The sequence below is a fragment of the Papaver somniferum genome, chromosome 1 (assembly GCF_003573695.1).
Source record: "Papaver somniferum cultivar HN1 chromosome 1, ASM357369v1, whole genome shotgun sequence".
Lineage (NCBI taxonomy): Eukaryota > Viridiplantae > Streptophyta > Magnoliopsida > Ranunculales > Papaveraceae > Papaver > Papaver somniferum.
The window spans coordinates 175,086,714-175,102,362 of record NC_039358.1 but is presented as its reverse complement, the minus strand read 5'-3'; the positions used below and the strand labels follow the sequence as shown (position 1 = coordinate 175,102,362).

Here is a 15,649-nt window from a genome sequence, read left to right as displayed (position 1 = left end):
AAATACAACTCTTTTCATGCACGAAGTTGTATTCTTAAACGAAGGGAAACTAATACCAAAGAACTATGAATCAAAGGATGGAGAAGAAGGAATCTGGTATTTAGATAATGGAGCCAGCAATCACATGACTGGTAAGAGACACTGCTTTTCTGAACTCAATGAGAAAATCAAAGGACAAGTGAAGTTTGGGGATGGATCTTCTGTAGAAATTGAAGGGAAAGGATCAAATTCTATTTCAGAGCAAGACCGGAGAACAAAAGCTTGTAACAAACATCTACTTCATCTCAAACTTACAAAGCAACATTCTAAGTTTAGGACAAGCTACAGAAGTTGGATGTGATGTTAGAATGCGACAAGATTATGTAACAGTTCATGACCCAAGTGGAAGACTTTTAGTTAGAGTCTCACGCTCACAGAATAGAATCTAAAAGATAAGTCTCATGATTGGAAGGCCATTGTGTCTGAATATGAGACTGGAAGATCAGACATGGAAGTGGCACGCAAGGTTAGGACACATAAGCTTTAGAACTTTAAAGGCAATGTCTCAGAACAAGATGGTTCGAGGGCTACCACAGATAAACGATGAATCAAGGATCTGTGAATCATGTTTAGTTGGGAAACAAACGCGTCAAGGTTTTCCAAAAGCAACAACATTCAGAGCCTCAAAGCCATTAGAGCTTCTTCATGCTGGTCCTATTACACCACAAACCCTTGCAAATAACAAATACATATTTGTTATTATAGATGACTTCTCAAGATATATGTGGTCTATTCTTATGAAAGAAAAGAGTGAAGCATTTGACAGATTCAAAGCTTTCAGAAATCTGATAGAAAAATAGTTAAAAGAGGAGGTCAAAATGCTTAGAACTGATAGAGGAGGAGAGTTCACTTCCTTAGAGTTCAACAAGTTCTGTGAGTCAAATGGAATCAAAAGGCAACTCACAGCACCATATACACCACAACAAAACGGAGTGGTGGAGAGGAGAAACAGGACTCTAATGGAGATGACAATAAGTTCTTTAAAGGCTATGCAGGTACCTAATTATCTATGGGGAGAAGCTGTACGACACTCCACATACCTAATAAACAGGATACCTACGAAAGCTCTGAAAGACATGACTCCATATGAAAGTTTACAAAGAGAAAACCAAACATAAATCATTTAAGAGTGTTTGGTTGCAAAGCATACGCAAAAGTTGATTCTGCAACTCTTAAGAAACTGGATGATCGATCTCAGACTCTTGTGAATCTAGGAATTGAGCCTGGATCCAAAGCTTACATATTATTCAATCCAACAACGAAAAGAGTGATAGTGAGTCGAGATGTGGTATTCGATGAAAAAGCAAACTGGAACTGGAAAGAAACTAATGATGGACCAAGTAGGGATCCAGGAATGTTTCACATGAGATGGGGTCAAGTAATTGATGAAGGCGAAGGACCCATAATCATCAACACCAATGGAAACAATGATGTTAAGTGCTCTAAAGAAACATCAGTATACAGAAGAGAAGAAAAGGGAACGCTTCTTGTGATTGCAGTCTATGTAGATGATCTATTTTTGACTAGCAACTCCGTTAAGGTGATCAATGAGTTCAAGAGAGAAATGTCATCAAATTTTGAGATGTCAGACCTCGGAAAACTCACTTATTACCTTGGCATATAAGTCCATCAAGGAGTAGATGGGATTCAGATTAAACAAGAAGCTTATGCAAGGAGAATTCTGAAAGAAGCAGGACTTGAAACTTGTAATCCAACTAAGATACCAATGGAGTTTGGAATTAAAGTTTCAAAGGCACAAGAAGAAGCAAAGATTGATTCAACGAGTTATAGAAGAAATGTTGGATGCCTTAGATACTTGTTACACACAAGACCAGACTTGGCTTTCTCTGTGGGAGTAGGAAGCCGTTATATGCAGAGTCCACGCAAGTCTCATGGTGATGTAATAAAGAAGATATTGAGATATCTAAGAGGAACAATCAGCTATGGATTGAAGTATGGTCGAGGAGGATCAAAAGAAATTGTTGGGTATAGTGACATCAGTCATAATATTGACCAAGATGATGGAAAAGTACAACTGGTCATATATTTTATCTAGGAGAAGCACCTATTACATGGTGTTCACAGAAGCAAGATACTGTAGCCCTCTCATCCTGTGAAGCTGAGTTTATGACCGCAACAGAAGCAGCTAAACAATCAATATGGCTTCAAGAACTGTTGGGTGAAATCAAAGGAAGAGAACCTGAAAAAGTTCTCATCAAGATTGATAATAAGTCTGCAATTGCACTCACTAAAAATCCAGTGTTTCATGGGAAGACGAAACACATTCACAAAAGGTATCATTTCATACGAGAATGCATCGAGAAGGAGGTCATTAACGTTGAACACATACCAGGAACTGAGCAGAAAGCAGATATATTGACAAAGGCATTAGCTCGGATCAAGTTTGAAGAAATAAGACAATTGATTGGAGAACAAGATATGTCACGGGTAAGGTTGAAGCTTAACGGGGAGAATGTTGGTTAAACTTCAACATAGAAGTCACTAACAAGCTGGTTAGGACAAGATCAGAAAATTGATGTAATCCTAAGGGAATTAGAAGTCATCTAGTTCTAAGAAAAGGAAAGACATGTAATAAGGTAATAAGACTAGGAAAAGGAATTCATAGTTCTATATATATATGATCACCAAAGTTGTGGTTGATCATAGGAGCAAGATTAGAGCTTGTGTTTAGTTTTGAGAGATTTTCTAAACATCAATAAAGAGAGTTATCTTTATATAAGCTAAGTTTCATCTTGCAGTTGCCATTATACCAGTCAGTAAGTAAGAGCAGAGTTCATTGGTGTTTGGAGTTTTTAGGTTCCTTAATTAAAGGACTAAGGAGAGATTTTTTATTTTTTTGAAGCACCGAGGAGAGATTTGGTGGTCTTCTTTGTTTTGGTGGGAGAGATTTTGTAGGTAATAAGCTTTATCTGATTGCTTATGTTTGCAACTGACAAATTGAGTGGCAGATGCCATGAACACATAATTGGCTCTTCAATGTTTTGAACCAATAAAAGAAAGAAAATCTACAGTTGTACTGCTACCTCTTGGCAGATGGTTGCGGTTTTTTATGTCTCGTGTGAATGATGTCTTGCCCTAATTTTTTCTAAGGATTCATTAGATCCTTCATTGTCTACGTGGAAACTTACTCCAAGGATTTAGCTAATGGTCGTCCCAAATTACAAGACACCTTAGCAAGAAAAGGTAAAGTGGATGTCCCTTGACATCATCAGATACGTCTTTCAATCTGGCTAATGCAACTTATTGGTTGTTATATATGCAATTTCTTGGCTTTGTTTTTAGGACTTTGTCAACTTTTCATGGTCTCTTGTTGCTTTTAATTGATCAAAAAGACTTGTCAACGGAGATGTTTGTTCCACCACACTGCTGAACTTTCCGAACTTGGTTAATAGATATTGCTGATTCTAGCCAAGAAGGCATTACATCTTGCCATTCTTCCGTGGTTAATAGAGATAAATGCTTGCTAAATGAGGCTGAATTTCTAGCTGAATATACATACGCTTATTATGCAGATGAATTGAAGTTTTTTTCATTGATCCATAATAGGACTCGGATTGATTTCTTTCTTTAATATTTGCAAAAAACGTTTGTATGAGCACGTGAAGCTGAAAACAGTTCCCTTCTCCGGTATGCTTGTCAATATGTAGAGATCAAAACGATATAAGAGCGCGCAACAACCAGTGCAGATGTTACCGATTTAAGAAAAAGGAAAAAGGGTTTTATATTAATGTAACAAATGGCAAATTGGTATAGCATATTAACTAGTGTAGTTAAATCCATGTACTAAAATTCAAATTCCACCTAGAGATATATGCATAATAAGAAAATATTGGTAGAAACTGAGCAGATTTGCAAATGACAGTTTTGTAAGGTTATTGATGTCCCTTGCTTGTTAAGGAGGGCATTTTTGTTGTGAAATAAAGGCTGATGCGCATTTTTTTTGAGAAAAAAGCTATAGTAGTGTTGGTAGGTACAAAATATTGTTGTTTCAAGTATACTTCTTCCTCGATTTTGAATAAGCATTTTGGTGTTTCCCTTTCTACATTTCATTTGTTTTCGTTATGAAAAGGGTATGTAAATTGGCAATTTGGAGTAGCATAACTGTTGTTTGCAGAGTGCTCCAAGTCAAAACTTCCATTATATCATGTATAGCCATAGCCCATAGGTATATAATATAGAAGAGAATGAAATCATGATGATGATCATCATCATTAGAGGAAGGAATACAAATCTTAAACAAAACTCTTAACTCTCTAATCAAATCTCTTAAGCATCATCCCAACTCTCTCTAAAGACAAGAAGAACCATATGTAAAAAATAAAAAAGAGAGAGAGATGAAAACAGAGGGATCTAGAGAGAGTGGGAGGATGAATCACTAAACCTCTATCCATCTATTGTATTAGCTTGAGTGCAACTCCCCCCAAATGTCATATTCACCCATTAATATCTCTCTCCTCCTCCTCCTCCTCTCTCAAACAAAGTCCCCATCCTTTTTTCTCTCCCTCTTCACTGCCCCATCACACACACACACACATCCAAATTGGACTCTAATGGCCTCTCTTTGTTACTTTCCATCTCTCTCTCTCTCTCTCTCTCAATAAACTCCCTATCTGTGTGTGTGTGTGTGTGTGTGAAGTGCGAGTAATAAGTCCCTCTCTCTGTTGTCTTACCCCCTCCTCCTTTGTTCTAATAGCTTATACACCAACTACTATTTAATAAAGAGAGAGTAATATATCATCAGACATAGCTGCTAGCTCTTTCTACACCACCTTATATAACTTCAAAAGAATCACAAACACAAAGTTAGATCACCACCAATCAGTAAGGTTACTACTGTTCATGGATATTGTTTTTGTTAAGACATAACAATTTTTATAAATACCCAGTTTGATTACTACATTCCTTTGCCTTTTTTCTTTCTTTTCCTTCTACCTGTCAATCAATCTTAACCTCTTTTCTCTTCACTTTCACAGGTAAACAATTCTTTCTATCTCTTTTCTGTTGCTTCACTTCTTTCGGATCTATTCTTATTCTAAGGATTCTGAGTCTTCTATTTTATCGAGGCTAAAATCTCGAATAGATATGATCATACCTTCTAGTAGTACTCTTCTATATTCTTTGGAAAGAAATGAAATTAATTCGGGACATGGGATTAATGTTTGTTTGTTTGGTGATGATGTATGATCAGATTATCATCACGGATTTCCTAAATCAAGTAACGGAGGCCGAGGAGGTGGAGGAGGAGGAGGAGGTATCTCCAAACAATTTCAATATCGGAAGTTGTAGTAGAAGAATGGGAAGAGGAAAGATTGAAATCAAAAGGATCGAAAACACAACAAATCGCCAGGTTACGTTCTGTAAGCGTCGCAATGGTCTTCTTAAGAAAGCTTATGAATTATCTGTGCTCTGTGATGCTGAAGTTGCTCTTATTGTCTTCTCCAATCGTGGACGCCTCTATGAGTACGCCAACAATAGGTATAACGAAACGATACATACGTTCTCTTAAAGTAAAAAGAATTAGTCCTGTTTTACTTTCTTTGTTTAATAGAGATTCTTACTAAATAATAAACTGATTTCTCGTTTTTTGTGGTTTCTAGAAGTACTAATTATCATGGACTAATTTAGTTAGACACCTCGGAGCTTTTTTCTGTTTGGTGATTTCATTTTGTTTTGTTTGTGTTCTTCTCTGTTAGATCTTAAAGAATAAAAATTTTACATTATTTTATGTTATACTAGTATAATCATCATTAATCATGCATAAAAATATTTTGTTGTAGCAAAGATTGAGTCGCCTTTCTGTTTTGTTTTTCTCCTTGGGTAGAGTTTCCTTTTCTTTTGTTTATAGACTTGAGTTTTATCAGTGCTCTAGTTTGGGTGATAGTTTGATGGACATATAGATAGATCTGTTAAGAGACTCTCTTTCTAGAATAGAAAAGGAGTAGTGGTAGTTGTGTTTGTTATATGAAATAAGGTTAGTAGAAATCAATCTTTTACCAGTTTCTCTCTCTCAAACTCTTTCTTCGGCTTTGCTGTTTCTCTTCTTCTTTTGTATAAGTCCCGGTTATTCCTCTACTCTGTCTCCTCTAGTGTTGATAACCCTAGAAATGTTAAAAAGCTGTCGTTCTCTTATTAGTAGTCCAATTTCCTTTCTCTTTTGACACTTCCTCAGTAATATGTTATGTCAGTTCTCATCATCATGATTATCAACCCAAAAAAAAAAAGAGATTTTATTTCTTGAAAAAGATACTGTTAAATCAAAACTAACTTAGGGTTACATATTTCACTAATAGGCTCTTTCTCTTTTTCTTTCCTCTTTGAAAATCCCAACTTCTTCCTAATTAGGGTTTAATTGAAACATGTCATAAAGTAGTTCTGATCATCAAAACAGCTAAATTAAGATTAGCTTCTTTTCTGGACTGTTTTGCCCTTATGGATCTATATAGAGCTAGGGTTTAAATCTATTTTTTGTTTCTCCGATTTCTGGTTAGTTTTTTCCAATGAAAATTTTTTCCAGAATCTTTTGTTGCGTCATACAGGATTTTACAGTTCTTGTTTATAAATTTTGTTCTGACAAATAAAATAAAAAAGCTTAGATCACGGTTTCTTCATTTGTGATTTACTTTTCGCATACTTTTCAAAATCAAATCCTCACTTTACTCCCTTAAATTTCATTTCTTCCTTATTCTTCTTCTTCATCCATGATTGGACGGATCTCTTCTTTAAATCTCCTCTGAGTATGTTTTTTTTTCTTCTGAGGATCCCATTTTTAGAGAAGAACAAAATGAAATACAAAAAAAGAAAAGAAATTTGAACCAATTAGGTTAAACCAACAACGTAAATGCAGAACTTCATTTTTTTTTTTGTTGTTTTCTAGATAGAAAGAGAGATAGAATAGGGTTTGTAGGGTGAGAGAGAAAAGGGGTTTCGGCAGAGAACAGAAGGTACGACGACTGCAAACCAATTAGGTTACTGTACATTTAAGCTTACATGCATGAAGATCCGTACAAATGGTGACAGATTAAATAAATTAGGGTTTTTTGGGATAGAAGATTGAATTCCTTGGTTTTTACCCACTGGGTAATAGATGAATAATACGTGTCGAATATCTAACGGTAGATATCCTATAACCAATCATAATGTCGGAATAACGCCAGCGTGGCAGTGAAGAACCAATCAATAGCTCGATAATGTTAAGGTAACATCTATTCGGAAATTGAGGTTTTTTTCATTACTTTATGTTTTGATACACACGAATACACTGTAGTGATCGTAGAATTCTTAAATGTCGGGAATATAGTTAGGTGTACTCGTGTCCTTTTGTTATTGGAGGGGATACTAATATTTCATTGGTTGTCGTGTAATCCAAAAATGAAACCCTAGCTAGGTTTTAGGAGTAATAGTAGAGTGATTTGATCATCCAATCTCAGCCGTCCATGTTTGATTACCCACACAATGGTGCTTGAGTTATTTTGTTCTCTTTTTTCTGGGTTATATTTGGATTACACTGGATTTAATGTCAGTTATTAGTGTAAGATATTGTTCTGGAAACCATTTATGGATTTTCAAATCAGTTGAAAGGAAAACCAAAAAAATGTTTTCACTTTTACTTACTACTAGTAATTATTTAGCTGGACATTTTCATCATATAATAAGGCAGTTTGTGTCCATAAAGGTATAAAAGGCTTCTACCCAACATTTGAGCTATGTCCATATTGGTTTGTAGCAATGCCTTTTGTATTGTATTTTTATGTTTGCACAAACCATTGAATTGTAGCTTTAGTGAATACACCCAATTTTAACATAATGAGTACAATGTCAGTACAAGACTCTAGGTTAGGCTCAAATGCTTCATTTTGTCTTTAAATTTTTACTTCGGCTATACTGTTTTGATAATTCCTGTGTGTGAAATATGATAATATTGTTGGCAACATTAATATGATTTAGTATTATTTTTATTCTTCTTATGAATTTATAATGTATATCTAATTTCTGCAACACAATGATCCATGTTTGACTGGTGTCTGTATGTATAAAACAAATTAGCTCTCAAAGCATACAATAGAAGAATTATTAGTAGCAAAAAGGAGGGAAAAATAATGACATAACAGCAATAGTGAGAGTATAGGAATGTTGCCCCTTTTAGTTTGATACTAAATTTATTAGTTCAATAGTCTGAATTTATTAAATATGCCATACTTGTAAATTTCGACCAGTCCAGTCTAGAGGGATAATGACAGCAAAATGTAGCTGCATAGCATTTGTTGTCGAGACGCAGGATTACTCATATATTCTTAGAGTATACTTTCTGGTATCACTACTATTGCCATAACCATTTTTTTATGAGGGGATCTTTGGTCCATATAGTTTTGTATGTTTATTGGTCAGATGTTCTTATATAGATGTTAGAACCAGCGCGATATTTTTCCTGTTTGCAGATGTGTATTTGCATAGATTTTTTTTTTACCAAAGATGTAACTTAGTATTTAGTATCCCTTCATACAAAACATGAATAACAGTATAACTATTATGAAGAAGAAAATAAAACATTATTAGTTGTAGCCTATTTCTAACAACAGTCCAAATGCTAATTTGGATTATAATGCTGACACAGATCAAACAAGGCCAACTCACATCTGAATCTATAAATTCTCTGGTAGATCACAATTTTTTGCATTTAGTTTTCATAGACGGAACTTAGTGTTAGTGATATTTCAAGGGTAATGGTTGAAAGAATGTTGAAGATAGCTTATGTGAAAAAACTTTTAGGAAGTCTTATTTTGTGTAATTCTTCAAAACACCAAAAGAAGCCTTTGAGAAAGAGTACCAAAGCCTTTGAGAAAGAGTCAAAGAGAGCAAAAGTGAAGTTAAAAGGTTTTGGACAACATTAGTACTAGAGAAGCAGGAATTGTTTCGATGTCTGGCATGTTCAACTTTCTTAACACTTACGCTGATGAATTATCTATACAGCTTAGTTACTTGCAACTCTTCATCTATGAACTTGAGCCGACCTAAGCCTTTGTAGAGTAGAGATAACGTGTTCTATAAGTAACAAAAAAAAAAAAAACTTGGAGCTAAGAATAATGATGCAATAAAGCATACTTGTACAGGTTGGTTCATTAAATACATGAATCTATGTCGTTTTAAGGCAGTTTCAGATTCATTAATGATTTTCCACTAGCCTGGCCTAAGATATCAGTTCTCGAGTTAATGATCTGATAGATTATAGTGTAACTATATATACATGCGTAGGTGGGATTTGTTACTATATATTGAGTGACTTCACCGAGGTTAGATCTGATGACCAAATAAACTGTAAAAAAAACTACATCTCTCAAACTGAACCAGACAATACAGACTTTACATTGAAATGTTGATGATTGTTGTATTTCATTTCTACTACATTTTATAATTGTGATTACACTCGCTATTAGTTTTACGTTCAGTATTAAACTAAAATTACAAATTGTGCATGAACTTAATTTACTGTGTGTGCAGTGTAAAGTCAACAATTGACAGGTACAAGAAGACGTGTGCAGATCCCTCCAGTACCATATGTGCTTCAGAAGCCAATACTCAAGTAAGTCAGGGTCTTTTTACTTTGTTTCGTTGCTTCAGGTCTTCTGTGTTTCTCTAAGAATTTGAAATGAGAATCTAACAAGAGCTTACCTTCTAAAATGTAGTTATAAAAGGTCTTGCAAAATTAAGAATATGTACATTGTAGGGTTTTGCTTGTGGGATATCGTAAGACTTTCTTAACCTTTGATTTGTTTTATCCACATTGATTCAGTTTTACCAGCAAGAAGCTACGAAACTCCGTCAGCAAATTGGGATTTTACAGAACTCCAACAGGTGATATGGCAAACAAAATTAGCTCATACATGTGTGGGATAATCGTATAACTCATTTACATATACTAATAACACATTTATAGTCTCAGGCATCTGATGGGAGAAGCTCTTAGTTCAATGAGTGTTAAAGAACTCAAGCAGCTGGAAGGTAGATTAGAGAAAGGCATAAGCAGAATTCGGTCAAAGAAGGTAGAGAGAAACTGTTTCCTCTTACAATAGTATAAGCTGATCCATTTGTTCGTTTTAGACAGTCTATGTCCACCATATGTAGTTCGTTCACTAACTACTTTTTGAACTTCTTTTCGGTTGTTTTTACCAGAATGAGTTATTGTTCGCCGAAATCGAGTACATGCAGAAGAGGGTAACTACATTCCTATCTCCCATAACTTGTTCTCAACATCTTAATTATCTCAGCAGCAGTAGAAGATTATGAAGCACAAAACAATTGTAGAATGATTGTTCTGGATAGACTCGCTATAGCTCAAATGAAACTGCATTTATAATAGAAAATTGAGACCGTTCTTGTGTTCTTGTGATTAATGACAATGACTATTTTCTTTCAAAAAGATCTTGCCTTCTCCAAGAAAAATTTCGATTGTGGTTTTCAATAGAACTGCTTTTGATTGATTTAACCAATGAAAGCTATCTTTCTCCCTCATTAGATCATAAAGTGCTAGGAGTCTTCGAAATAATCTTGGGCTTCGACTTAAAAAAAATAAATCAGAATTATGAATTTTCCATCATGGTTGGCTTGTTAAACTTCCCAACAACCGTTAATAATTGATATGAAAGTTCTATAAAAGCACTTATAATTTTAAAGTTATCATTTAGAATATATGCGGACTACTACAATGGTAATATCTATCTTTATCTGAATGAAATCTTATTTTAACATACTTAACTGTTTCTTAAATTTCTCACCAACTGAATATCACAAATGAACCTATAATTTTTGCAGGAACTTGACTTGCAGAATGATAACATGTATCTCCGAGCAAAGGTAAGTTTATGCTCTCTCTTTTTCTCCATGTTTACTTATAATATATGAGCAGTTTAATATTGTTCGATATATGCATGATATTAACAAGAAAGGTTTGCTTTGTGATTCTTAAACATATACAGATAGCAGACAATGAAAGAGCTGGACAGCAGATGAATTTGATGCCTGGAAATGAGTATGATGTCATGACTTCTTCTGCTTATGACTCTCGGAACTTTCTCCAAGTAAATAATTTACTCGAATCAGCCAATCACCATTACTCCCGCCAAGAGCAGACAGCACTTCAACTTGGGTAAGAACTTTACTTCATCACCATACCTTTCTGGCATTCACAAGCAATTTTTACATCCACCACTTCATGCACCCATCTAATAACAGAGTGGTACTAACCATAATTTTGTTAGTAAAGAAATGGAAAACAGAAAATAACACATTCAAACATCAGTTGTTCTTTTTCTTTCTTGAGTGAAAAACACAGATCTTTGTGTCATGCCACCATTTTCACTTTCTACAGAAGTTAGGGATACAAATTAGTAGGCTGTTTTATAAATAAACTCTAGAAGAGATTATAAAAGTGCCTGTGAATTTGTCACTCAAGGGCTGATGCTTGATGATAAGTGCAAACCAGCACCTGGCTAGACTTGTATATGAGAAAGTTGTTAAGAATTTAATTCTGCCTAAAGTACGCAATTCATAACTGGGAATTCAAATGTTTAATTCTTAACATTGTAGAAAATAAGACATCTCACCTAATAATGAGAATAAACTCCTTAGGTTGTTAATACCCATAGGAGATCCTGTTTAGGAATATTAGGGCTCTTCTACGCGGGGTATACACATAGTTCATATATCAAATTGGCCTTCTTCATAATGCATTTGCATAATGCTCGTAAAGTGAGGCTTGAGGTCTTTTATGATTTTTCTTGACTGGGCTAAATTTATTATGATCAAATAGATGACAAGTTTCAGTCTATAATGATGAGAGGCCTCAAGTATAACACAATTTCAAATCATTAGTTAGCTTTGCTAACATCAAAATCCTTAGTGGTCGAAGTCTCTTCAGACCAGTTCTTAGACCAAATTATGTAATGTATGGGGATGTGCTAAGAACCGTGGTCCTCCATCTACCTACACCAGCAAATGGATGTGTCACTTGTGCTGATTAGAAACTTGTTTGGTACTGGCATCTGTTTGCTTACCTGTGAGACAAGTAACAGTTGAGTGGTGCACCTTGTGGTACTCCTATTGTAACTCTTTATGGAACTGGAGGCACTCATATCATAACTCTTTATGATGTAGCAACTTCCATACACTAGTAACCCAAGTTGTAAGCTTAGTTTATCCAAAATGTTTTTCAGAGCGAAGATAGAAGACATCAAACCATTGGAATACAGTAGCTACGGTTTTGGAGGCGAGGAGGCTTATGGAAGTTAGACTCATGCGTGAAGATTTGTTATAAAGTGTGTTTTGTGTTGTCTGACAAAGAGAGGGGGCCAAATTAACTAGACTTCATCTTTTAATTGAACTGGAATTATTCTACTTTGATATCCCTTAAAACATCTGGATTTGACTACATTACTTAGATATTTTTGGTCGGTGAAGTTGCAAGTTTCATTATATTCTGTTTGCAAATGTGGGTTTCTTAGATTTGCAGTTTGACAGGTTTCGATGATATTATTGAGTTATCAGTTACTACATAGTTTTTTTTCTGATACTAGGAAAATGCTTGTAGCTTTCTGAAGTACTTATTATTTTAGTTGATATATGTTTTGTTTATTGGAATTGTTTGCAGTTGATGATGGCATTCTCTTTCAAGAACCAGAGTACTATCTCTGAATGGTTCATTATCCCTCATTCATAAATATGAAGATATCGCTACTACCTATTCTAGTACCATCACTATTCCTACTACTTCAAGCTAGAAATATCATAATATTCGGCATTCTCTCTACTCTCAAGCCTCCTAGTAGATTTATGTATAAGACCGATTCATAATCATTTATGTTGTGACATCAGGACTTGTGTTTTAGCTGAGTCTATTCTATGTTGATGACACGCCAAAATTCTATTTTACTGTCATAAAATAAGATACATGCATGTGGGACATGTATGTTTCTCTAATGTGACTTTTATTCTTATTTTGCTTGATGTGTGTTAAAATTTAGGGTCAAACTCATTTTTTTTCCTAATTCAGACATGCCAATGTATCAGTAAGATTAGGTTAATGCCAAGGCCAAGTACCCAAATTGGCTCTCCCTGATGCAGTTTTATAGGTTAGCGAACTGAATAAGGTTGCAAAATTATTTCATTCTCCTAGAACTGAGAGTCAGATCTTCAATGGATTTTGTGTTCATATGGAGGCTTTCCGTTTGTCTGTCCATCATTTTAAGCTTCTTTACCAGCTCTGTGTTTTCGCTTATTGTACTCTTCTCTTATGGATACAATAGTTAAACTTCTTTTCATTAATAGCTACGCATCCTTTACAACAATGGCGTACATAAAAAATTAACATAACAATAGCAGTAATATAGATATAGCAATCTGAAATATTGCATGGTTGCAAAATATTTGCTAGCCGGCACCATTATTATGATCATCCCAGTTTATACCTGCGCTAATTGCCTAATGTCATATGGATAAGCATCAGATGGAGATTCAGCAGCGTAAGCTCGTCTTCCAATGATCAAGTTTGCAGCCTCACTCGGATGGAAAGCATCCCAGAACACATATTCATCCCTATTCTGGCAAGGAGTTTGATAAGGTAGACAAGTAATTTCACCGTTGTTCTTCCCAACCCCACAACACCCTGAATTTGTATTAGTAAAACCTGTTGGCAGAATCAGATGATAAATATATTAGGAAACCCCCACAGTTAACAGACCGATATGTGAAAGAAAAAAAAAATGACAGAAACATGTGGGTTCTGTTCATGTTCACATACCATAACGTGAGGGATTCGTCAGTATGTCATTAAAAACTCCAGCAGCATTTATGTAAATAAATTTAGCACCAGCCAGGTTACGGTTAAAGTTATCAACGAGAGATCTCAGTCTAACATTGAACATGTCATTCGCGTCGTTGATCTTTTGAACACACTGCACCCCATTAGCACTGTTTTGAGCTAATTCATTTGGACTACAACCAACTTGACCCACACCGATCACTGCCACCTTTCTTGCTCCATAATTGTACAAAGTCTGCCCAATAGAAGAAACAGGAAAATCTTAGAAAAAATGTGCTTGATTTTAGCAACACTTTAAATTATAATGTTATGCCCTGAATCATGTCAGATTTCAGCTAGCATAATGGTATATCTATGAACTTAATCAACAATTTCGACTGATTTGATGAAATTTTTGCATAATATACCCTTGGTTGCTGTGAATATTGTTGAGCAAGAACATCAGCATATTGTTGAGGGGTGTAACGACGACTTGTAGTGTAATAGGCAGTCATGAAGTAGTTGTTGAGGTAATCATTGCTACCCATTCCAACCGTATAGATACACCTACTTAGGTAATCTGCTGCCGAATCCTCATCTCCAAGTATATTTACAATCTGTGAGACTGTATTCTTGTAGTTATTTACCTGTCCATTCATACTTGTTCGTCCGCCCTGAGAGATCAAAGGATTGTGAGGGGAATTTTGTTATAGATTACACTATACAAACATTTAAGTATTTCAGAGTAATCAGTACCAGTTATTGACCAGTTTCATCCCTAATACCAGCAGCTGCGGATGCAAAATTGACTCCACCGAGAATAGCTCGGCCTCTTGTGCTTGCATATGGTGGAATGTAATCATCAAATCCTAGCAATTCAGCTGCAACCAAAACAACCAAGAATTTTTTTTACATTGGCTCTCAACATCTTTTAATCGGTTTAAGTAAATGGGAAACTTGCAGTCATTTGGTTTAACTTGTCATTTACTGTTGTTTTCACTTTTCAATGAACCTTTGAAAATAAGACACCGAATCATTTAATGGTTGAATTTACTATCACACAACTTTAGGCCGATCAATGATAGGTAATATGTACAGCGAACATAAACAACTTGGTCAGTGATAAATTGAAGAAGACCCATCCATTGGCCATTAGTGTTAGGTGTTATTGCCATACTCTTTTAATTTTTATCTTCTCTCATGTATCTTGTGAGGACCGAGGATGATTCAATGAATAGATTATCTTTCAATCGGGGAAAAAAAAAATACTACTCCAGTACTAAAAACTACTACTAGAAAATAAAACAATCCAAAGAGTAGTTTTCTCTAGTCTCATTGGAGAAAAAAAAACTCAAAATTTGCTGAACTATGATGAATAGTGAGAGAAAAATAGAAGCAGAGAAATTTGGTGACATAACTAACTTACCAATAACATCAGTGGTAGTCTTTCCATTACAAAACCTTCCGGTAGGTCCGCTGGGGAAATCAATTCCATAAGGTAAATAATTTGCTCTAGCAAGTGAAGCCATTCTATTGTTGTTTCCATTATCAACTAAGGAATCTCCAAATATGAAATAACATGGTACTTGAGGTTGAGCTTCTACTTTATTTATACTACTCATACACACCAAGAATACTGCTGCTACTGCAACCACTACCCACATTATCTTAACCTCACTATCCCTCATCATCATTATGTAGAGAGAATGAGAAAGTAGCTGGAGTTCCTAAACTGAGAGAAACAAACATAGGGAATGAAAAGGCTAGTGCTGAAAAAAATGGGTAATGTGTGAGGAAGTT

General features: G+C 35.1%; 1 protein-coding gene and 1 pseudogene across 5 annotated transcripts; one reads left to right on the top strand and one right to left on the bottom strand.

Annotated features, from left to right (window-relative positions):
- The first annotated feature begins 4,652 nt into the window (after positions 1–4,652).
- On the top strand, positions 4,653–13,049 carry LOC113308598 (floral homeotic protein AGAMOUS-like). 5 transcript variants are annotated; one of them, XM_026557062.1, is made up of 9 exons: positions 4,653–5,033; positions 5,249–5,535; positions 9,556–9,637; positions 9,848–9,909; positions 9,992–10,097; positions 10,228–10,269; positions 10,867–10,908; positions 11,031–11,200; positions 12,267–12,606. In XM_026557062.1, exons 2-9 carry the CDS (start codon positions 5,354–5,356, stop codon positions 12,340–12,342), a joined length of 762 nt encoding a protein of 253 aa, XP_026412847.1. In that variant the 5' UTR covers positions 4,653–5,033; positions 5,249–5,353; the 3' UTR covers positions 12,343–12,606. The 5 variants fall into 5 exon arrangements, with proteins under 5 accessions (XP_026412847.1, XP_026412863.1, XP_026412858.1 ...); XM_026557073.1 differs by lacking the exon at positions 12,267–12,606 and adding an exon at positions 12,701–13,049 and having other exon boundaries at positions 4,666–5,033; XM_026557066.1 differs by having other exon boundaries at positions 4,666–5,033; positions 9,998–10,097; positions 12,267–12,505.
- Positions 13,050–13,404: 355 nt separating this feature from the next.
- LOC113354446 lies at positions 13,405–15,543 on the bottom strand (annotated as a pseudogene).
- Between the last annotated feature and the right edge of the window lie 106 nt (positions 15,544–15,649).

Coding starts and splice junctions, on each gene's coding strand:
- LOC113308598 (XM_026557062.1), top strand. CDS start 5,354: ATGGGAAGAGGAAAGATTGAAATCAAAAGGATCGAAAACACAACAAAT. Junction 10,098..10,227: donor GCAGAATTCGGTCAAAGAAG/GTAGAGAGAAAC, acceptor TGTTTTTACCAG/AATGAGTTATTGTTCGCCGA. Junction 11,201..12,266: donor CAGACAGCACTTCAACTTGG/GTAAGAACTTTA, acceptor AATGTTTTTCAG/AGCGAAGATAGAAGACATCA.